This window comes from Nicotiana sylvestris, chromosome 10 (genome assembly GCF_000393655.2).
Source record: "Nicotiana sylvestris chromosome 10, ASM39365v2, whole genome shotgun sequence".
In the NCBI taxonomy this organism is placed as follows: domain Eukaryota; kingdom Viridiplantae; phylum Streptophyta; class Magnoliopsida; order Solanales; family Solanaceae; genus Nicotiana; species Nicotiana sylvestris.
In genome coordinates, this window is record NC_091066.1 from 168118991 (window position 1) to 168143925 (window position 24935).

At 37.0% G+C, this 24935-nt stretch overlaps 1 protein-coding gene across 1 annotated transcript; it reads left to right on the forward strand.

The window, feature by feature from the left end:
• Window positions 1-19260: 19260 nt before the first annotated feature.
• On the forward strand, window positions 19261-24661 carry LOC104222330 (cysteine--tRNA ligase 2, cytoplasmic). The gene is made up of 9 exons (XM_009773558.2): window positions 19261-19606; window positions 21031-21094; window positions 21288-21449; window positions 22197-22367; window positions 22438-22719; window positions 22798-22923; window positions 23422-23646; window positions 23722-23838; window positions 24198-24661. The coding sequence occupies exons 1-9, from the start codon at window positions 19434-19436 to the stop codon at window positions 24621-24623; spliced, it is 1746 nt and encodes a 581-aa protein (XP_009771860.1). The 5' UTR covers window positions 19261-19433; the 3' UTR covers window positions 24624-24661.
• Window positions 24662-24935: the final 274 nt, after the last annotated feature.

Sequence of the window (24935 nt, forward strand, 5' to 3'; positions counted from 1 at the left end):
TCGAGGTCGAACGGGACAAACATCAAGCAAGACCGAAGATAGCATAACAACGGAAAGGCGAGATATCCGTGACTGGTCGAAGATCATGGTAGAAATTTCGGAACAGATCAAATCAAGTTCTAATCATTTTGTAATACCTTACATTCACGCATATCAAAGCAATACAATACTTTTTTCTCCTATATTCTCTTGTTCATTAGTTGGTTTCATAACTCTACTCTCACTCACTCAGTTCGAGGGCGACCTAGCTCGAGGACTGAATTGCATTTCAATACTAGTTTGCTTTATTTTGTTGTTTATCTCTACTATTAATCACCATATTTATCAATTAGTGCTCGGTGAAATTACATATCCTTAAAATCACTTATAAGTTTAATTGTTATCCGATTTTAAGGGTAAACATTATGTACTAAAAAAATTAAAGGGATAAATCTTTTCAAAGTAATTCATAAAAAAAAACTGCATTTCCTCTCTATTCATAAATCTATACGATATTAAAAGCACGAAAGCCCTTAACGAAATGTCGTTCGCCTTTTTTGCCCTTTAAAATTTAATTTCACATTAGGCAAAATAGTCATTTAATTATTCTAATATTAAAACTTTAATCTATACACTATATTAAAAGCACGAAGGCCCTTAGCGAAATGTCGTTCGCCTTTTTTGCCCTTTAAAATTTAATTTCACATTAGGCGAAATAGTCATTTAATTATTCTAATATTTATTAAGACTTTAAAATCAACTAAAAATCTTGCATATTAAATAATTGCCTTATTTGAACTACTAGGTAGGAAATTCTAATATTAAAAATCAAATATTAATTAAAGATTTTCCTTATAGAGCTATAAGATAAATATAGTAATTAAGTAATATATAAAACGTAATATAGAAACTTCAGATAGCTTATATATACTTTTCTTATGGCGTTGAATCAAACGGTAAATAAGGAATAGAAAGAATCAAATCAAATTTGACATTAGTCTTGTTTATTATAGGTACTCTGTAATTTTTCTTCTTTTATTTTTTGGACTATCATTACCATCAATCCATGACAAAGAATAAGTTGATCAAATATTTTATGTAAAAGACTTTCTGTAGATTAAGTATGTAATAAATAATAGGAACTGATATTGTGTGTATCTATCTATATCTATCTATCTATACTATATTAAAAGCACAAAGTCCCTATCGAAATATCGTTCGCCTTTTTTACCTTTTATAAGTGCATTATATGTTGGATATACTTGTAATTGTAATCACTACTCTATTTTTATTTTTATTTTGTGGGCAAAAAAAAAAAATTGTCGTGTACTTACTTTTAGGTTTAGGATTCTTTAAAATTTTTATTGTTTGGGATTCTTTTCTTACGGAATTTTGTTTCCTTTAGGTTTTGTTTCCTTTAGTTGTAGGAATCTTTTAGATTTCTTATATATTACGATGTGCATTGTAAATATAATTAATTTTTAAGACATAATTATTTTCTATTACTATTATTATATCAGATTCAAAAATTCATTCATACTGTTGCTTTAACGTTGTTAAAAGAACCATAACAAGGAAAAAAATATTATATTGGTTTTATTCATGTCTTGTTTTACTGCTTTCTATGATTTATGATATATGTTGGTATTATCTGATATATCATTTTGGCGGATGTATCATTCTTAAATCTTATTTTTATTTTCTTGATGCCTCCCATGATGTTTTACGTGTAGTTTTTGTTTCATGGCTTTGGGAAATTAATTTTATGTGTTCCACTATTTTCGTAGACTATGTAAGCTCAGAGCCTGTGATGCATGGAAATACTAGCCATACCGTAAATTAGTGACAGATATATCAGGCCAAGGTCAACCTTCGAGGTTTTGAAGAAATATTCTTATTCTACTCGTGGATTATTACAGTTTACTTTTAATTAAGAAAAACAACTTTAATTGGCGTTGCTTTAATATCAGGGATATGCGCCGATCTACTTAGGATGTGTAAATTTCTATATCCATCTATTGCCTCTAGAAAACTAGAGTCTTCCAAAAAATATTGTACTATTTAAGAACACAATTTTAATTTATTTCTTTTTTAAACTCCTGCTCAGTTAAACGCTATCACATAAATTGAGACATTGGATATATTACTGTAGGATATGCTAATTCCTTCTTTCATGTTGTAATTTTCGGGACTTTGAATGACATTGACCCTGATTAACAAAGCTATGAGGTATACTATCCATTCATATGTCTTTCGCTTTTGTTGTTTTGTATTTATTTTCAAGTTTCCTACTTAACGTATGAACTTCTCTTGAGGTTTATCATGAATTTCAACAGTCTTTTATGGTTAATTTGATTTTCATCATGAGAGGAAGACCACCAAATATTTTTACTTGTTGATTTATTCATCTATGCAATATAACAACAATTAGGATGCATGACACATTTTTTAATAGTCACATCTTGATCACGAAAAGAATATCAAGTAACAAATTAGAATATCTTTTATAAACTCATTAGTTCCTTACTCGTCATATGGCCTTTTACTTAATTAAAGAACCTTATTTTATTTTCCTTGTATTAACGAAGAATTTCATTATTTTCTTGTACGGTAATATTAGAAAAGTAGCAAACCTTTCCTTTTGGAGTTTTTAAGTTTTATTCTAAATTTTCATGTTCACAATAAAAATAAGAAATATTCCAAAATACACATTTTCTTACTTTTTTTAAACCTTTAAACCTTTTTTTGATAAATTTTAAATTTATGAAGCCCGAAACGAGATGTTGATAGATATTATTTAATACAAATATTACACCAAAACTTTTCATCAATAAAGGTTTGATATAATGAAAAGAATGGGTTTGAATATCTCTCAAAATTAATTTTGCCAATATTTTATAAGTCGACCACTTTTTATGAAAAGTCTGTTGCAATTGCACAATAGTTCAAATTTTGATAAATCACATTTTGTTTTCATATATGTGTCACCAGTTACCATAGTAAAGCTCATATGAATTTTGCATCATGTTTTAGTGTTTTTTTCCAGTTCAATTAGTATATACGTAGCTTATTTTGTTGGTCGCATCTAAAGAATTATTAAAGCGCATATATACTATTATAAAGTATGAAACCCTAAACGAAATGTTTATTAGCTATTAATATTCGATAAAGATAAAATTTAAAATATACTTAAACTTTGATTTAACTTCATATTTTGGAATTAGAAAGGTTTTTTTTTTTGGGAATAAAAATTGAAGTTAATTATAAATTTACCAATATTAATGCAGTTAAAAGAGCACATCTATTAAAATTACAAAATATTCCTCCATGACATTAGTTATATAAGTTTGATATAACTTAAAGGAACTATATCTCATTTTTCCTATTTTTGTTAATGTTAGATACCGTATAAATTTATTGTTTTGACATATAACTTTTTAATAATTTACGCAAAATGACACGTGCAACACATAAGTATCAATTTTAAAAGATGTTGCGTGTACCCCATATATATATATATCCTTTAGCGAAATGTCGTTCATCTTTTTACTTTTTAAAAATCAGTTTTACATTGGATAAAATTGTAATTTAAATTGCTTTCCTAATAGTTAGGACCTTAAAATCAAGCCAATTTTTTTACTAAATCAAAACTTATTTGAATTAGGTAAGAAGTTCTTTAACATTTTCTAAATTTTATGATCTTTTCAATTAATAAAAGAATAATGGCATTATATCAATTCATGGTAAACTTCTTCATATGCACAAAGTACACGTTAGGTTTGACTACTTTTTCTTTTTTGCTTAAATACAATTAATCATTTAAATTATATTAGAATATATTTATTAGTGGCAAATATTTATACAATTATGAGAAGTAAATATATCAACAGAAATATACATTCCATGTTAGATATAATGATAATTGCCACTAATATTTTATATGTTGGATATTTCAATTGATTTTCTAAATTTTCAATGAACTAATATCTTAATTGTGTATAAATTTAGTATCTTAATAAAAATAGTAGAGAAATTTTCTTAGAAAAAATGACACTGTATAACCGCTCTCAAAATAATAACCGAAAAATGTATATTTTTTATATTTATATATACATTATGTATATTATATACAAAAATATATGAATTTTATACACTTTTCCGGTTACCGAATGTAAATAGTTTTTGGCATGGGCTAAAAGTGATAATACCTCTTTTCCTTACTCTTAATTATATAAATATTGCATTTATCTCGATGTCAATTATTATTACACGTAATTATTCTTATTCTAAATTTTACACACTTATTATTAATAGACGTAAAAACACGTGCGTTGCACATACACTAAAACTAGTTATATTCATATTTACAAATATCAAAGTTCAGCATTTGCATATAATGGTGTGACCATCAGCAAGGGCATATACAAGATTTTTCATAAGAAGTGTCGACATTTGAAGAAGAAAAAAAAAACAAATATAGTAACAACATCATATGTTTCAAGATTCTAATTCGAAAGAAAAAAAAAAGTAGTAGAACAACTTACAATTATGATTGCAACAAGCAATTTCGGCGATTTCATAATGAATAGGTTTTTTCAAATTTCAGGGAACTGACCAGCGAACCTGCTATATATCTTGCCGTGATTAAGTGGTGTCATTTTATTTTCCTTATACGTATTTTTTATTATATATATATATATATATATATATAAAAAAAAATTCGACCAAGCGGTGTCGGTGATGATACCGCTTTAACCACAGTAAATCCGCCTCTGACCATCAGTATTTGCAAACACTAAACTCCGATGTTTGAAATGTTGGTGAAACATAACATCTTCTCTGAAAGAGGATCTAGAACTCAAATCCCCTATAAAATGTTCCAAGTTTAAACAGCAATGACTTTGTCAGAGATAACTCTAAAGCCCTAAAACTTTGGTAGTAAGTGAGCAATTAAGTTTTTTTTCAAAAAGCCTTTGCCCTCCTATTTGACGGGCTATTAGAGAAGCAGCTTCGTCATTTGACTTCTTTTCTCCGTCAAGCTTCCTTGTTCCTTAGTCTTAGTCTCGAGGTCCATAATTTAAGACATTTGACTGGCCTCTATACTCTCAACGGTTTCCAATTTCAGCAAGGCAAATATTTAGGTCATGCAAGGTGCACGAAGTGCAGTTAAATTGTCTACTGCTCATCTGACTTTCAAGGAAGGGATGAATGTATGTATACTTGTATTGAGTAAAGATACAGGAATGACTATAAGATGTTGCTAAAGGATTATGTAAAATAAAGATCAGAATAACAAACAATTCCAAGCATTGAAAATAAAATGCTAAAAGAATACCTTAACAACTTGTTTGGATGGTTGTTACGTATTGTTTCATGATGTATCGTATCGTACTGTATTGTATTGTATTGTATTTTACTATATCGTTTGATAAATACAATGTTTGGAGAGATTGTCGTTTGCCATTGTTTCATGATATCACGCACCAGCAATATGAAGAATAAACTTGCAATATTATAAAGAAATTACTATATAAAAAGGTAGGGTAAATGATAAAATAAAATAATTTAATAATAATAAAGGGTGAGATTGACCAAAAGACAAGGTAACGACGCGACCACACCAAATCGGTCGTTACATAAAGTGGCACATTTTTAACGATATGATACGTACAATAAAATTTAAGTAACAATCAAAACAAATATTGTATTTAAAATAACAATACGATACGGTACAATAGGTAACAACCATCCAAACAAGCTGTAAGACAATCAGCAACCAAGCTTTCTCTGTTGCACTTCCTCGTCACCTTGCAAAGCAGATACAGGTACAACTGACCAATAACGCAGTCAACACAATCAGCAAGATTAATGTAAACATAAGAGATTCAATGTTATAAATTATAAGAAGAAGACCAGTATAAACTGTACATGTTTAACGGGCCGGGTTTACCCGTTTCTGGACCGGCCCAGACCTGTTGTAACCCGGACAGGTAGTTAGGGGGCCAGGTGGGCTAGGTTAGGGGGGTTGGTCCGTATAAAAAATATTCGGTTAACCGGACCGATCAAACCCGGGCAATGAAAAATACTGTTGAACCGGTTAACCGGCCCAGCCCGGCCCGGTTCAACGGCTAAAATCTGATTTTTTTTTAAAAAGGGATATGACCGTTGGCAACGGTCAGCTTCGAATTTGGCCGTTGCCCAACGGGTTGATTGCAAGAATAGCCCTTTTTGGGTAATTTTTTTTAAAACAATAACACTTTTAGTAATTATTAATTTAGCTCTTTGAAAAACTATAAATACTCCCCCCCCCCCTACTTTTTTCATTTCTTCACTCGTCTTTCATTTCTCAAACTCAAATTCTCAATTCAAGTTAAATAATGCCTCGTACTTATAGAGTGCGCTCATATATAACACTTTGAGGTGGTAGAAGAAAATGAAGAAGTTCACAAAGTAAAGTGCAAGAATTGTTGTCTAGTTTAAATCTTCGTCTAAAGTGGGTGGGCATAGGTTGTTTAAGGAGGCATATGAAGAGCTATCTTGAGCGTCCTCCAAAAATTCGTATTTAAGTTGATTTGAGACAATTTGTATTATTTTAAAATTATTTTGACGTATTTATACTTAATGTTTTAGTTTTTTAGATTAATTTGAAGTATTATTATGCAATGAAAATTTAAACTTTAATTTATAAGTTTGAAATAAAAAAAGAACTTGAAAATTATAAGTGCAATTTTTTTCCATCTTCATTGTATTCTATTATCTTAAATTCTTAATGAAATATTCAAAATTTTAAATATAAGATTATTTTTTGTTTTATATTTTACTTTATATTAATATAAATTACGATAATTATACAAAATACTAAAAAAAATAGGGAAATTTTCATAAAGCACTATCTTTTAGTAGTAATTAGTCATCTATAGATCTCATTTGCTATATTACGGATTATAGATACCTTTTATGTGGTTATAAGATGTATTTGATGTATTTAAGCTATTGTATTCATGAATATAATAGCAAAAATAGGCGTGAATCAGGGAAGTCCAGCTAATCAGTTGTTGTATTCTAGTGTATTCGACTGTATTCATGGAGTGAAACATGGGATTATAGCTGGACAGATTATTGTATTTGCCTGTATTCGACTGTATTCACGGCGTGAAAATAGGGGATGACACTGTTTTTAAAAGGAAAAGTGAATCAATTAACATAATAGACTCATAATATAACTCAACAAACTCAATTATAACACACAAATTTTGTATTTTCAGTTATAAAAAAGATTCTCAATCGAAAAATACTCCAAAAACATAGCAATCTTCAGAGAAATTATATAATACATCTGAATACATAAATTATATTAATTAAAAAAAACACTACCCTCCCCTCTTGGGGAGCCAAGAGAGGTTGCTCTGATGGTAAACAACCTCCACTTCCAACCAAAAAGTTGTGAGTTCGAGTCTCCCCAAGAGCAAGGTGGGAAGTTCTTGGAGGGAAGGATGTCGGGGGTCTATTTGGAAACAGCTTCTCTACCCCAGGGTAGGGGTAAGGTTTGCATACACAACACCCTCCCCATACCCCACTAAGTGGGATTATACTGGGTTGTTGTTGTTGTTGTGAATACATATATGGCATATAGCAAGACAGTGAATACAATGAAATATATAGAACACAGCTGGATACATTGAAAGACAATGAGAAAAACGATAGTAAATACAATGAAATACAACGAGATACATTGAATTACAATGGAAAAAAAGACAATGAATACAATGAAATACATTGACATATATTAACAGAAAGTCATCCTACAACATCCATATCTCAATTTTTTCAATTGGCAGGGACGATATTCACGAGGCTAGTAGAGCCAGCTTATACAGCAGTGAGGAACGAGTTTAGGAGGAGAATGGGAAGGAAAACATAATAAGCAGTGACAAGCCTTGGCGGATTCGACACTTGCTACACAGTCCCTATTAGAATTCCAACAATAACGCTGATGTTTGCGGGCATGGAAATATGCTGCCGCAAGACAACTTCTTGATCCGTATCAGAGAAGGAATCAATTAATGGAGGATCCGACGCTTGCTACTCAGTCCAAATAGAATGGATCCAAAAAAAACATACTCTCAGTAATTGCCTAATAGTCTTCTACTCATATATATAGTGATCCGCTCTTGAGGTGTCTTCCTCTGTTGCTTTCTTGCCTCTTAACGGAATTGGCTGGTTTGGGACAATCCAGGTATATTGGTTATCTCCGTAGCAGAGAAGGAATCAATTAATGGAGGATATCGACTTCTTGCTAACAATTCTCCTATTAAAATGGAGGATATCGACGGAGGAGAAATCGCAAGCGAACTAGACAGAGAAGAGGAAGAGTATCGAAAATTTTAATGGGATGGAGGAAGAGAATGAGATGTATCAAAGTAGAGAGAGAGAAAATATTGTAACTGATTAGCGTATTTAGTGACTTAGGACTAGAAGGTAACCAAAATTAAATATTTTGCTATAAACCTTAAAAGGTATTTTTTTAAATGATATTTATTTAAAATAAATAAGATGTTAACCTTTGCTATATGAGGTAAAAATTCCAAAAAAATATTAACCCAGTCCGACCCGGCCCACCTCACCCGTTTAACACCTTTAGTATAAACCCACAAATTTAATTACTCCCTGTCAGAAGCAGAAGATTCTCTACATGACAACATTAGGAAGTAGGGACCGGATATCCAACCTTATAACAATCAGGTGTTGTGTACACCCTCTAGGTGGTGGTTTAATTTCTTCCATGAATGACAAGATGCGAGAAATGAGGCTGAGATGGTTCGGGCACGTACGAAGAAGAAGTTCAAATGCCCCAGTAAGGAGGTGTGAGCGGTTAATTTTTGCGAATGCGAGAAAAGGTAGAGGACGACCTAAGAAGTATTGGGGAGAGGTGATCAGACATGACATGACATGGCTTCCGATGACATGGCCCATGATAGGAAGGTGTGGAAATCGAGCATTAGGGTTTGTAGGTTAGGAGATAGCTGAACATTTAAGCCTAGTCTGGTAGGGTTTTGTCTTAGACTGCTAGTGATAATTAATTTTGTGTTCACAATGTTCTCCCGTTTTTCGTTAATGTCGGGCCTTATATACTGGTTATTGTTATTGCTCATCATTTATTCTCTGGTTCTTATATTGCTGTCATTATTTCTATTTCTTTTTTGTTGATAGTAGTGATATGTTGTCTCTCTTTTCGTCCTCTTGAGCCAATGGTCTACCGAAAACACCCTCTCTACTCCCTCGGTGTCTGCATATATACTACCTTCCTTAAATTTCACTTGTGAAATTTTACTGAGTTGTTGCTCATAATGTTTTGTAAGGAAAAAAAAGGTTTGAATTTGGTCTTAAGCAATACATAATATTCAATATAATTTCATACCATATTAGAGCCAGTATCGTGATATTACAAGATTTAAATACCACCACATAAGGACATCAAATGACAAAAATAAACCTAAAATATATTATAGATTTACCGTCCATAAGTTACATCAAATGTGATATCAATATTTCTATATTATTTGATAGTATATTAGTTTTATGTACAAATTTCGATGCCTCTTCGTTTGAAATTAAATGTCCACCTTGACTTCGAATAATAGCAACTTTTCAAAAAACAAACTTCCGAACATTTAACATTCCACAGAATTACTTAATCATGTCTTTAATACGTCCCTCACGTGCGGGTGTAATTCTTTTGCATAAGGCCAAGCACGTGGATATTCTTGCGATAATAGGTAGAGGTGAAACTCGAACCCATGACTTATGATAATGGTGTGACCATCTTATCTAAAAGCTTGAACGGTTAGAGAGAGCGTACTTTTTATTACTTAATTATATCAAACGTCAATGCATACTCTTAAAACTACGCATTCTAATTGTGAACATTTTTGGTTGTACAAAATTTGACACGACTCATATTGAATGACTAGAGACCTTATTGTTTGACCAAAAAGTGTTGAACCTTCTAGCTAAACCAATTAATGATAAAAACATATGGTAAATCTTAGCCAGACATAATTAATTTTAGATCTAAGCATACTGAATGAGGGAATCACACAAGACCAAGTTCGAACAACATTTTTTAGGACGATTGAAGAATATCAAATATAAATGATAAGCTTACATCTTTGACACCAAATTGTTTTGTATCTGAAAGAGCCAAGAAGAAGGAGGGGGAATCTTGTTGAGAACTAAGAGATCTATCTTTATTAATTCAATAGTAATGATTACAAAAAGCTTGTAACCAAAACCTAGGCTTCTACTTTGTTGTTGAAGGTCTCCTCCCATTCTTCCGTTCCTTCTTCTCTCCTCGGAGAGTCCTCCTTCTTGTTTTCTTCTGTCATATATATATATATATTACCCATCTTCCCCTTTGTCCAACGGTCTTTAACCAGCATACCCCTTCTTGACTATACTCCTTTTTACTCACTCAGGCATGACTGCATACATTCTGTCGTGCAAGCCTTTTGATGACTCGATCTCGGCGGTGGCCGAGACACTCGTCGTCATTACGCCTTATGGGTACATCCATAACTTGGTCGACCCCTTACTATTCATTTTAATGGTAATCCCCTTGTGGTCAGATTTTGACCCATACAGTTAGTCCCTCCGCATGTTGGGTTGCCTCTTGGCGAGCTCGATGGGCGGACTCCGTTGATTCAAGAGTTAGGAGAAATCTGATCGTGATACGAGGGTCGAGGTCCTTATGGTAAGGTAGCGACGTGACGCTTCAAGAATTTTATTTGACCATTACATTAGTTCAGAGTTGGGTCGTCACATCAATTCATGATATCATGAATGCTTATTATGCGCCATTATGGCGCACGTTTCCCAGGCACTGTATAGTTTTCGTGCCTTTTTTGTTTCCTGATTGGCGGCCCTCGGGTTTCCCGCCCAGAACATTTATGTCTTCTATAAATAGAGGGAGCCTTTTATTAGACTGTTGAACTTTTCAATTTGTCTAAGAAAGAAATTCTATAAACTTCATCCTCCTTCTCTAATCTTTCAAACTTCTACTTTCGCTAGAGCTTGCTATGACCATTACTTTTTTTTTCTCCACCGTTCTTATTTATTTCGATCAAAAAAGACAAATGGCTAGTATTCCTTCTCAATCTGATAGAGTTGTCTGTGCTCCGGTGCCGAAAAGTGACGTGTCCCCATTTGAAGAGAGAGCGGAGGAGGTGGAAGATGAAGGATTTCGGACGGTAGATGAGATAGTTCCTTGTCCGGGGAAAACGAGGACCGATTTTAACAGCCCTGCTGGGGATGAACCGAAGCACATTCCTTCTACTATAGATGAGGCGGCGATTACGGTGCTCAAAGCTAAGTGGGGAATCTCTGCTCATATCGATATGGTACCGGCGTGGAAGAATATTGTGCATCTGCACTGTCCGCAATATTGCGCGTTTTATGCATATCCCTTTGTTGTTAGGTACACGCTTCCCCTTTCTTCTCTGGTGGTAGACTTCTGCCGCTTTTATGAAGTGTGCCCGACCCAACTCTCTTCGTATACATACAAACTCTTTCTTAGGCTTATTAAGTACGCGGAACTAGCCAATCGAGGAATTTCCCTAGGGCACATGCTTTATATATTTGCCTTTTATTTTATTCGGGGTACAATGATCCATATGTGCCATCGAGGAACCAAGAGTTTGGTGGCGAAGATGGACGATAAGGCCAACCGCTGTTTTTGGAAAAACTACTTCTACATGCAGATAGAGCACATCGTAGCGAACCCGGCAGGGTTTCCGGAGACATGGAACTTTGCTCGTGAGTTTTCCTTTGCTCACTTCGTGATTTTCCTTAAGACGATTGCCGATCGTCTCCTTTTAGGCGACATTGCTGAGGATTTGCTTTTGCTTTTGCAGTTGAGAAACTACCTTCGCCGCTAGTTGCCGATATCCGCGAGTGGGTGGACATAATTCTCCCCCACACGATGAGGATTCGTGCGTGGGCGTCCTTCCATGAGAAGTTTGGGTGCAAGCCTCTTACTGGTAAGTCGGCCTGTTGTAGCTTCGTTGTATTCTTTGCTTCATAGTTTAACCTGGTAGTTATATGATCTAATCCCTCCTTATTAATAGGTCGGAGAGTGCGAAGGACGAGGGATCCTCCGCTCGCATTTCATTAGCCAGTGCCCCTTGCCCGGCCTGCACCAAGGGCTGCTACCCGGCCTGTAATAAGTGCTACTGCTCGATCTATGCCCGCGGTCAAAGCCGTGAGCGCGAGGCTACTCAGCCGAAAACTTCGATTCATGCAGTCCATTCAATGGGAGAATCTTCCTGCGTTGGTAGTAGGGAGGCCCCGTCGAAGAGATGACGGGTAGTGTTGGAAGAGGTTTCTGCAGCTGAAACTTCTTCGAGGGGCGCCCTCGCCCCGGTGATGACCAAAGTCGGAGATGGTGCCAACCCGGCTGTTGAGACGATGACTGTTGCGAGTGTTCAAGGGGCTAATGTGGCGGAGAGATGGAGCTGCCGCTGCTTTTTCGGGTGACCCTTCAACATCTCGACCGAACTGTGCCCCCTCTTCGGTCAATGAGAGGGGGAAGGGCGTCATGGTTGAGGATTATGAATATGAGTCTGATATTAACCCTGAGGACATGAGGATGTTCGAGGAGAGCTTTACCTGAACTGTAGTGGAAGCAGGAGGCCCTACCCGAATACTCAAAATTTCATTTGATCTCAACTTGCTGCAAGATACGGTGGACTTTATGCCGCAGTTCGATCTTCTATACTCCGCCGCTAAGAGTGCAAGTCTTCAAGATGATAGCGACTCCGAGTTGTCACGCGGTGTGGTCGCGATGGGCCTAAGGGTGAGTTCATTTTTGTTTCCTTTACTTAGTGACCTTTGTTTTCACTAACTCCTTTCTTCCCTATCTTTTTCTTCCTTTTAGGCTTACATGCTGGAGGTCAAGAATGCTCGTAGGGCCGAGACGCGGGCTGTGATTTTTCTGAAGATGACCGAGAAATATTGATGGTACCGTAACAGATGTCGTGAGATGCACGAGCAGCTTAGAGCGGGCGCCATCACCCAGTCTACCAGGGAGGAATTGGAGAAAAGAGATAAGGAACTGATGCGGTCTATCCGCAGGTGTAGTGAGCTTGAGGAGTTGCTTCGTGCCAATGATGCAGAGCTTGAGGTGGGAAAGGGGGTTACCGCGGAATGCGAGGACCTTCAAGCGAAGGTGTTGTCTTTACGAGCTGAGCTTGAGCGAAATGCTGCTAAGGTCGACGCTCTGAGTGCTGAATGGGCGGAGAAGGTGGCCGAGCTGGAAAAGAAAGTGGCCGAGATGGAGAGAGCTGAGAATGCTCGAGTGTCAGCTTTGGTGAGGGTGGCGACACTAGAGGATACTATCTGCGTCCCCAAGTCCGAGCAGGAGTCTGAGAGGGCGACGACCACGCTAAGGGAGGCATGGCTTGAGAAGTGAATTGGTGAACTTGATCGGGATGCTTCGATCTTGGGAGACCAAGTTGCTGCTCTTGCAGCTGAAAAAGCATAGTTGTTGGACCAATCTCCCCCACAAGAGTCTGCTTCAGCCACTATTCCCCGTCACCTGTATAAGCTATAGGTCCATGCCGAGGCTTAACGTGATATATACAAGAGTTTGTGGGAGGTGGGGAATGTTCCAGAGGCCACCTTTGAAGATGCTCGGGCGAAAGCACGCGAGGCTCGTGCCGCCTTCGGTTACGACCCTGCAATGCTGGAGGCTGGCAAAGGCATTGATGTTGAGGATGGGCTTCCTCCTGATGATGATGGTGTTGGGGAGAGCAGTAATGGGGATGATGCCGAGTGAAATTTTTTCTGCAACATGTGCACTTAGATTTTTTGTTATTGTTTATTTTCATCTTCTTCCTGAGGACCTGTTTTGGCCTTTTGTAAGGTGTGGCTATTGCGCACGTATATTTGTATGAAGTAGTTGCTTCGCCTTCATTGTTGTAACCCATGTAAATTTGAACGAGGTCAAACTTTTCCTTTGTTTGGCAACGGCCGATGGCCGTAAGGGTGTTAATTAGAGCGAGGTCGGAATTGTAACCCATTGTAAATTTGATGATGGTCGGTGGCCATAAAGGTGTTAATTCGAGCGAGGTCAAATTGTAACCCATTGTAAATTTAGGCGAGGTCGAACTTTCCTTTTGTTTGGCAACGGTCGATGGATGTAAGGGTGTTAATTTGAGCCGGGTCAGAATTGTAACCCGTTGTAAATTCGATGATGGCCGTAAAGGTGTTAATTCGAGCGAGGTCGAATTGTAACCCATTGTAAATTCGGGCGAGGTCGAACTTTTATTTTGTTTGGCGACGGCTGTAAGGGTGTTAATTTGAGCAAGGTCGGAATTGTAACCCGTTATAAATTCGACAATGGTCGGTGGCCGTAAAGGTGTTAATTCGAGCGAGGTCGAATTGTACCCTATTATAAATTCGGGTGAGGTCGAACTTTCCTTTTGTTTGCCAACGGCTGATGGCCGTAAGGATGTTAATTCGAGCGAGTCAGAATTATAACCCGTTGTAAATTCGACGATGGCCGGTGGCTGTAAAGGTGTTAATTAGAGCGAGGTTGAATTGTAACCCATTGTAAATTCGAGCAAGGTCGAACTTTCCTTTTGTTTGGCGACAGCCGATGGCCGTAAGGGTGTTAATTCGAGCGAGGCTAGAATTGTAACCCGTTGTAATTTTTACTGGAGAATATTGCTCGTCGCCGCATCGTTTGCGCGTGCATCAGGGCAAGTCCCGGTTTGCTCAATTTTGCTTTTATCGGAGAACATTGTGCGTTTCGTGGGTGAGTCTCAGTTTGCTCAATTTTGCTTTTATTGGAGAACATTGTGCGTTTCGTGGGTGTGTCCCAGTTTTCTTAATAGTCGACCGGTACCGAACCATTTCTATCATTTGTAGTATAATACGGCTTAGAGGGCTTTGCTCGGTTATTGCTTGCGAGATGGCATGGTACGGTTGTTGATACGCCTTTTCCTGGGGTGTTTTGGTGGCGTTCGTTCCTCGTTCGCGTACTTCTACAAGTGCTCGTGTTCCTGTTCTGAACCAACAATAGAGCATGATAAGTTAAACTCAAACGACATTGCCTTACCTTGGCCTGGAAAGCCGGTGAAGGGAAAAGCGATGTTGTGGGGTCGTTTGCCTCGCCTCACACCTGCATGGTGGTTTCAGATTTGGCAGTCGTGTTCGGCTTCACCGTTAATTGTGTCTGGGCTTCTCGTGGATCAGACTTACCTTGCCCGTTGGGGTATCGAGATCGAGTCCTAGTCCGACCCCATCAGATATGCACAAACAATAAAGGAAACATGTCATACTTTGTTTATAAATCATCCAGTGCGTGTGGGTACAAAAATAAGGCAAGATATGCCTGCTATTTCAAAGGGTCACGTAGTAGGCTATCATTCCTTCCTAAGAGGTGGAGGTACAGGACGATATATAGGGTGAATGCGTCGCATGGGGTTGCGGTCATGTCACGCGCATAGCGACCTTGATCCTACTTTGAACATACATATGACGTGCCAAACTCGTCGCTACATTTGAGGCATGGGTTTTGCATAGACATTGGTCACAATTTCTATTTTATGCAGAGATCTGACCTAGATTGGTACGGTTATCTCAAAAGCTTATCTACCATTCTTTTCGAGTTGGTGTTTATACCGAGATGGTGAGGTTGTGACAGCCTGGAAGTAATACTTGGCTAGTCCTAGATCTAAAGGAAACTAAAGAATTTGGCTAAGAAATACCCACAGACGGCGCCAAATTGTTTGACCAAAAAGTGTTAAACCTTCTAGCTAAACCAATTAATGATAAAAGCAGATGGTAAATCTTAGTCAAACATAATTAATTTTAGATCTAAGCATACTGAATGTGAGAATCACATAAGACCAAGTTCGAACAACATTTTTTAGGACGGTTGAAGAACATCAAATATAAATGGTAAGCTTACATCTTTGACACCAAATTATTTTTTATCTGAAAGAGCTAAGAAAAGGGAGGGGGAATCTCGTTGAGAACTAAGAGATCTATCTTTATTGATTCAATAACAATGATTACAAAAAGCTTGTAACCAAAACCTAGGCTTCTACTTTGTTGTTGAAGGTCTCCTCCCGTTCTTCCGTTCCTTCTTCTCTCCTCGGAGAGTCCCCATTCTTATTTTCTTCTGTCATATATATATATATATATATATATATATATATATATATATATATTACCCATCTTCCCATTTGTCCAACGGTCTTTAACCAGCATATCCCTTCTTGACTATACTCCTCTTTACTCTCTCAGGCATGACTGTATACATTCTGTCGTGCAAGTCTTTTGATGACTCGATCTCAGCGGTGGCCGAGACACTCGTCGTCATTACGCCTTATGGGTACGTCCATAACTTGGTCGACCCCTTACCATTCCTTTTAATGACAATCCCCTTGTGGTTATATTTTATCCCATACACTTATTGATCACAAACCTATTATGGTTGGATATAGAATATGTACAAAAACATAAAGTCGGACCTCCTACCCGATATGAGGAGAGATGCGAGAGAAAAGCAAAAAATTCTTTATAGGAAATAAGATGCTTAAGTGAAACTTCTTTAATATGGCAGCATCATAATGCAGTAGTGGGAGGTAGCATGTGCCTCCGTGGAATAGGCTGAGTTGCACAAAAGATTATCCGGACACCACAACTATTAAAAAAATGACAAAATCGTCAGAAGTCTAATGTAACCCTTGATATGCAAAACCTTGACAGAATTGCATAGAGACTAAGATAAGTCAATGACCATCAATCTGGGCATAGATAATACTGAGATATGTGGTAATTTGAGTTTTACTATCCTTCACTAGACGATGGATACATTGGTATGTAGTTTGAATAATCTGAAGTTGTATATGTGTTCTCCACAAAATCCAAATTCAACCATTTACAACATAAGGATAATTGCAGTAAACATTCCACCCCTAAGCAATCATTTTTTTTTGTATTTTCTTAGTCTTATGTTCTTTACTCTAGTTTCAATACTCCCCATTACATCTATCTTATTTTTAGCCAGAAAGGTCTTTACCTCCTTCTGCTTATGGGCCTGGTTCAGGCCCCTAATATTCCAAGTGACAATGATCATTGAGGGTTGTAATTTGGAGGGCATGATGGACCTGGATCCTCCTGTTGCCCTCCTCTCCCATCATACCTTAGCTCATCAACTACCTTCCCTTTATCATTGCTAGCTAGTATTTCACTCACAGGATTGCAGCATATGTCATTTTGCAGGTTGACCCCGTCTTTGGTATGATATGGCATAGGAAAATTTTGTTGTACATGCGCTATACTCTTCCTAACCATCTCAGTGCAATCAGGCTCATGAGCAGGGTATGCTTGCAGGGCTTCCTTCCGTAGTGGTTCTGGCTCTATTTCAGCATTTACTTCTGGCTTTTTCACCAGCCATGTTTGCTTTACAATCCTAGTTGGCTTCTTTGCTCTTCTTCTTTTTCTTCTTGACTTTCCTATTTCCTTGTTATCATTCTCTTCATTACAACTTTTTTTTGTACCAGTTGGTCAGTAGAATCATGACCAAATTTCAGATAGTCATTACACAAAATAGGTCTCCAAACATACTCAATAGTCTGCACCATTGGGCCAAAAAGTGACTCTACTTCTAGCTGGTCTGGAAAAGGATATGCAGTGCATCATTCATCTTCACAAAACCCTAACATAGGATATCTTCTCATAATGAGCATTGAATTTATCAGTGTATAGGGGCTTGCCCAACACACTGGCCATTTTGCTTAGAGCCTCAGTCGATCAATATCCTACTGGTAGCCCAAGGAATCTCACGCATTATGCTTGGTATGTCTTTGTTGAATGAGAAATCAATTTCCCATAACCTTAGCACCATTGGTTTGTTCCTGTATGTATATGGACCTGACTGGAGAACTTGGTCCCTATCAGCTATGGTGTGAAATTTGAAGATACAATATCACTTAGAGTGAATTAGTATCTAAGGTTTAGTAACAAAATTCCACACATTCATAACAAAGTTCTCCATAGCTTTTTCATAAGGATTTTCTCCTATTATGTACCCAATTAGAGAGGTTTTCCAATAATCTGCCTGAGATTGTAAATCCCCCTCGTTCAATTTAACAATTCTCTTACCATCTCTATCAATTGGAGGAACAAAAGACAAGGGTTTACTCATTTGTGAGCTGCGATTCCCTCATACAATGTCAGCTGCTGTAGGAGTTAGCTTTTCCGATTCACTCGCTTCAAAGTACTGTAATCGTCGAGCTGCCTGTACCGCTGTTCCGTCCGCTTTGATAGGTTGAAGTTGCACATCACCTTCAGAACTACTAGTTTCATGAACTTCCTCAATCGATTGGTATTTCTGTGGTAAAAGCTCCTAAATGTGAGTGGTGGTAATTCCTTTTGTATGTCGTTTGCTGGAGTGATTAACTTCCCCGACTGCATAGTAGTGTCATGCACAGTTTTCCGGCGACGAGCCATCGTTTTCCGGTCACAATCGCATTCCTTGCTATCGTGCGCTGAGAGCAACGATTATTGTGGATAACTTTTCTTAAGCTGAAATTTGCATGGGAAAATGACATTGTATAGCCGTTTTCAAAATAATAACCGAAAAATATATATTTTTTGTATATCTTTCATATATATATATATATATATATATATATATATATATTCTGTATGTTATATACAAAAATTATACAAATTTAATATACTTTTTTGGCTATTGAATATAAAGATTTTTAGCGCGGGCTAAAAGTGATAATACCCCTTACCTTGAAGTTTGTTTTGCGTTTGCTACTCAAGCCAAATCGAGCTCTAAAATACATGAGCCCAGCTCAAACTAAGCAACTTACAAGTCGACCCATCTTACTTTCACCAGTTTATTCCTTTAACTTAAAGCAAAAGAAATTGCATTAAATGCGTAAATTATTTAATAATTGGGTGATTTACATTGATAGGGAGTGCACAAATTCGAATTAATTGAATTCCAAATTAGACTAGTACCGTATATAGTGTAAAACTAAATTTTTTTTACAATTGCACTTGAGAATAACACGCTTTTATTAATACTAACAATCTGATTAGCATAATTTTATATTATTATTTCCTATTTTGTATCTCTTAATTTAGTTTTGCTCATTATTGATGTAATCTTTTAACAAATATATACCAAACCTTTTACTTTCCAAATAAAAATATAGTAATCAAATATAACAACTTTTTTCCAAACATAACTACTTATTTAAACAAAAAGTACAAAAGAGAAAAGCGGAAGAAAGGGAAATAAAAATAACGCTTCCTCGAATCTCTCTTTTACCTTAATACACACATTTGAGCGGCCGGAACTAGGGTTTTTGTACTACGAGGAGAAAATCGATTTTCCGTTCCGGTCGATCGGATAAATTCGTTTAAAAATGGTGAACGAGAAGATTGAATTTCAGGTCTATAACACAATGACGAAACAAAAGGAGGTTTTCATACCGAAGGAACCAGGTAAGGTGAAAATGTACGTTTGCGGCGTTACCAGTTATGATTTCAGTCATATCGGCCATGCTCGAGCTTACGTCGCCTTTGACGTCCTCTACAGGTCAAGTTTAATTCAAATTTCTTTCAGTTTTAAATGTATTAATTGGTATTTATATTTTTGCTTCGATTAGAGTTGTTTGTAATTTTTGACGTGTTGACTTTGCTGAGTTATGTGTTGGTGTAGAATTGTGCTGAAATTAGTTCGTAGGGAAGGTTGATTGATAGAGAAATGATTTGAGATTTAGAAAATGGGAAGCAAGTAAACACTTGCATTTAGCAGAATTCTGTTTTTATTTATGATGGTGGTGTTCGGGCCAGCTTGAGCATACCTCAACTATTCCACCGGTTACTTGCTACATATCAGAACAGGAACCGGGCATACAGGGAGGGGAAGTTGATTGATAGAAAAATATGATTGGAGATTTAGGAAAATCAGAAGTCTGAGTAAAATAGTTGCGTTTAGGAGAATTTTGTTTTTATTTATGACGGTGGTGTCCGGGCTAGCTTGTGCACCTCGATTATTCCACCGGGTACCTGCTATTTGCTACCTATCAACACAGGAATCGAGTAACTTTGCCCCCCTCAAGGCTTAGGCAGTACGCAGGGGAACTGATTGATAGAAAAACATGATTGGAGATCTAAGTCTGAGTAAAACAGGCACATTTAGAAGAATTTAGTTTTTATTTATGACGGTGGTGTTCGGGCCAGCTTGCACGTACCTCGACTAGTACACCGGGTACTTGGTACCTCTCAACAGTGTTCATTTAGTGGAATTTGGGGGATCTAATTGGAGTTGTTGTGAAATAGCTAGTTTGAATAGAACCGGAAAGTTTGATTTTGTTTGTTTTATGTGAGTGAAAGAAGTAGGGGAAGTTGGTGATTGAGAAACATGATTGGAAATTTAGTAGGAAGTTTGAGTAAAACATTGTCTCATTGAGGGGAACTTGGGGGATCTAATTGGAACTACTCTGGAATTTGTGGGAGGAGAACAATGAGGTCTCTGGTGTAAATCCCGTGCATGCAAAAATACTAGGTGATTTCATCTCATCTGCCTAAGTCTTGGTGGGCACTACCCGTGCTGGTGGGAGGTAGCGGGTACCCGGTGGTTGGTAATGTATTGTATTGCATTTTCTATTGAATAATTTTGTGCCTGTTGTAACGTGTTATACGTGGTTGGTGCAATTTTTCACCTGTTTACCAGATTAACTTGGACTTAGCAGCTCCTTGAAGTCATTGAACATGGGAACCAAAAAGAGCTTTACTTGCCTACAAAAAGGAGAAAAGAAAAAAAGAAAGAAAATAACCCATGAAGAGCTTTTGTTTTAACTTGTATCTGTTTCGATTATTGCGGAACTTATCTTATCTATCATGTGTTTTTCTGTGGCTCAATGTTGGTGCATTTATATTAGTTCTTTTAGATGTCTGATTGTTTTTACTTCAAAATACTGACAGTCGATGGAAATTTCCCTAATTTGGAATTTACAGATATCTGAAATACTTGGGATACAATGTTGTGTATGTGCGCAATTTCACTGATGTAGATGACAAGGTGAGATTCACTTTTATTTGGGGAGTAAGTCTCTTTTTTGGTCCTCTCTCCCAAGATAAAAGGAATTTCTTGACCTAAGAAAAGGAAACAATTTATTCTAGACCTTCTTATATTTATTTTCTGATAAACTTGGCAATATCAGTTAGCTCACATTATATAATACTTCTGATGCATAACAGTCTGTTCTTTCCAGATAATTAAGCGGGCTAATGAGACTGGAGAAGACCCAATTGCTTTGAGTGGTCGATTCTGCCAAGAATTTCTAAAAGACATGGATGATCTCCAGTGCCTCCTACCGACTCATCAGCCTCGTGTTACTGACCATATGGAGCAGATCAAGGAAATGATAGCTAAGGTTCTCACGTCTAAATAATCTCTTCCACACCCTGTTCTGACAATTAAAAGCTTATTGATGTGCTCGAACCCATTTCTCCCTGTAATGACAAAATTAAGTAGGAATCTCACTTGAGAAGGGACAGGGTTTGGAGATGGTGTTGGAAGTAGAATCTTATGTCCATAGAGATGTAACGCCTGATACTTTTTCCATATGTTCTCTGTTCTATTAAAGCTGCTATTGCATTTTTCTGAGGCACTCTTTTCTCTATTATCTTTTTACTGGAGGGAGGTTGTGATAGACTCCATCTTTGGATAGAAATGTTATCTGAATACTCTTGAAAACCATGAATGCCATTTTGCTAGTTGGGATTCATCTCGCGATGCTTATTTGTCGTTATATGTGGTTTCTCATACTCTGAAGTTTAACAACATGAATACTGATCTAAAGAATAACAAAAACCATGAATACTGATCTTGTTTTGTAATGCAAATTTGTTTCTTCATTATTAGTGCTTTTGAAAAAACAAAGGCTAAGAACTTCATTCCGAGATTGTATCCTTTATACTGAAAGAGAGGCTGGAATGTTTAGTTCTTGTATATAATGAGAGAAAATGTATACGTCGAAAGGATGAAAATGCGGTCAGGAAAAGTAAAACTGTCTTTGATGAGAGAAAGTTCAAAATCTCTGTTTTTCTTCTTCCCCAGATACTTTCTTCTAAATGATAGTATTGTTTATGTGCTAATGATCTTCAGGTCTCGCCTGCAGATAATAACCAATGGCTGCGCATACACAATTAATGGAGATGTTTATTTCTCCGTCGATAGTTTTCCAGAGTATGGTCGATTATCTGGACGAAAATTAGAAGATAATCGAGCTGGAGAACGCGTTGCAGTTGATTCAAGAAAGCGAAATGCTGCTGACTTTGCCTTGTGGAAGGTGGGAAATTTTCTTTACTGTTCTACAAAGTTCTGTTTTAGCCTTACATGCCAATTTCATTTCTTTACAGTCTGCAAAGCCTGGTGAACCAAGTTGGGAGAGCCCCTGGGGTCCTGGAAGACCAGGTTGGCATATAGAATGCAGTGCAATGAGTGCGCAGTATCTGACACATTCCTTTGATATACATGGTGGTGGAATGGACTTGACTTTTCCTCACCATGAAAATGAGATCGCCCAGAGTTGCGCTGCTTGCCCGGAGAGTAACATTAGCTACTGGATGCATAATGGTTTTGTAACTATAGACGATGAGAAAATGTCGAAATCCTTGGGGAACTTCTTCACTATACGCGAGGTATAATGTCCTCATTAGCTACTGTCTTAATGTGGTTCTTTTTATAATGCTCTGGTTCATAGCATACATGTTTTGTAGGTTACTCGATTGTATCATCCCGTTGCATTGAGGTACTTCTTGTTGGGGATGCACTACCGGTCTCCTGTTAATTACTCAATATCACAGATAGAAATTGCTTCAGAATCTGTGTTCTACCTTTATCAGGTCAGGAAAAAGCTTTAATGTTTACTTTATTATTATATATTAAATCTGTTACCATTTCAAAAAAAAAAAAAAAAAAGAAGGAAAAAGCTTCTATGTCCTTTTTAATACCACATAGTTCAATTATTTATGCTTCTTAATGACTGATACAAGCAATTCCAATGGCAATCTTTTTGAGTCTCTTTAATTTATGGCTGTTCATACTTAATTCCTTTGTATATCTGCAGTCAAGAACATATCTCACAGGCTGCTTTTAGTGACTTGTAGTTCTATTGCTACTGCGTATGCACAATAACTGAACTGAGTAATATGGTTTATGGTTTCAGCAACGTACTAGTTCCATAAAAAATGAAAGGTTGTATGAACCTTTTAGATCTACTTGTGATCTTTCTCCTATTAGATGAATGTTCATGCGACTTTGAAACTTTGTCTCGCCAAGATAGAGTTTGTATTTAACATCTGTTTTTAGCCATTTATTCGGGTTATTTCTGTGGTTGACAGACCTTACTTGATTGTGAAGAAGCCTTGTCAGTATTCCAACAAGGAACTGAAACTGAAACCGAAGTAAGGGGGGTGCGTGTTAGCCCTCAGGCCCAAGAATGCATAAAGAAGCTGCGTAATGAGTTGGAGACAAAACTTTCTGATGATTTGCATACACCTACTATCTTAAATGCCGCTCTTCAGGAAGCCCTTAGACTTATGAATAGTTCTTTGAACATGCTGAAGGTGGGAAGTCTACATTTTTTTTTTCACTTCTGCACGTGATTTGACTGAAATAATCCATCTTTTGATACTTTCCAGAAAAAGCAGCAAAAGAAACAACAATTATCTGCTGTTTTGTCCTTAGCTGAGCTCCTGAAAGAAGTGAAGGCAGTGTTGGATGTCCTTGGATTGCTCTCTAGTTCAACTTGTGCTGAGGTGCTGTCAAAATTAGTACTCCCTATCTCTCAATAATTTTGGCACTCTTTTCTTTTACTTCGGTTTTAAAAAAGATTAGCATCTTTCTATATTTAGAACTAGTTAACATTTACATGTCCCATTGTGACAGACTTGTCATAGCCCTCATCCGGTGCAAAAATAAATTTTTTTTGTACAAGGGCACTTGTGGTATTTTAACCATATTTGGTTTGTGTGTCCAAAGTCTTTCTTTTTTTTGTACTCTTGTTTCAAGTCGAGCAATCCCACACAAACTGGAATAGATGGTACTTTATTTTCCTATTACTATATGGCAATTTCAGATGTTGGGTCTCATTTAACTCATTTATTTTTTTGCGCAGGTTTTGCAGCAGTTTAAAGAGAGAGCATTGAAAAGGGCTGAATTGACGGAGGAAGATATTTTGCATGCAATTGAGGAAAGAACACTAGCGAGAAAAAATAAGGAGTTTGCAAGAAGTGATCAGATTAGAAGTGATTTAGTGGCCAAGGGAATTGCTTTAATGGATATAGGTACAGAAACAGTTTGGAGGCCTTGTGTAAGACCTGAACAAGAGCAGCCTGCTGCACCAGCTCAACAAGAGCAGTCTGCTGTCGCAGTGCAAAAAGAAAAGCCTGTTGCACCATCTCAACAAAAGCAGTCTGCTGCAGCACCACAAAAAGAACAGCCTGTTGCACCATCTCAACCAAAACAGTCTGCTGCAGCACCGCAAAAAGAACATCCCGCTGCACCACTTCAACAAGAACAGCCTACAGTGCCGCCTCAGTAGCCCTTCTCTGATGGCTCAAGTGGAAATTCTTTTCCCAAGTAATCTTCATACTTATTTGCACTCATTAACTTGTGAACTAGACAGTTTATAGATGAGACATACATGATACTACTTATAGCATTGGGCATGTAGCTAAGATGAGCTGAAGAACTTTTTTCCTGGTTCATTCTTTTTACAGAAAAAAGGGGAAGATGACCTGAGGCTCAGTGCCCAGTTTCTGTTACATTTCATTGCACATTGAACCCTTTGCCCTTAAAACCCTGCAGCTGAAGGAGCTGACATTTTTTCTGTTTAGGTTAAGTCGTCTGATTG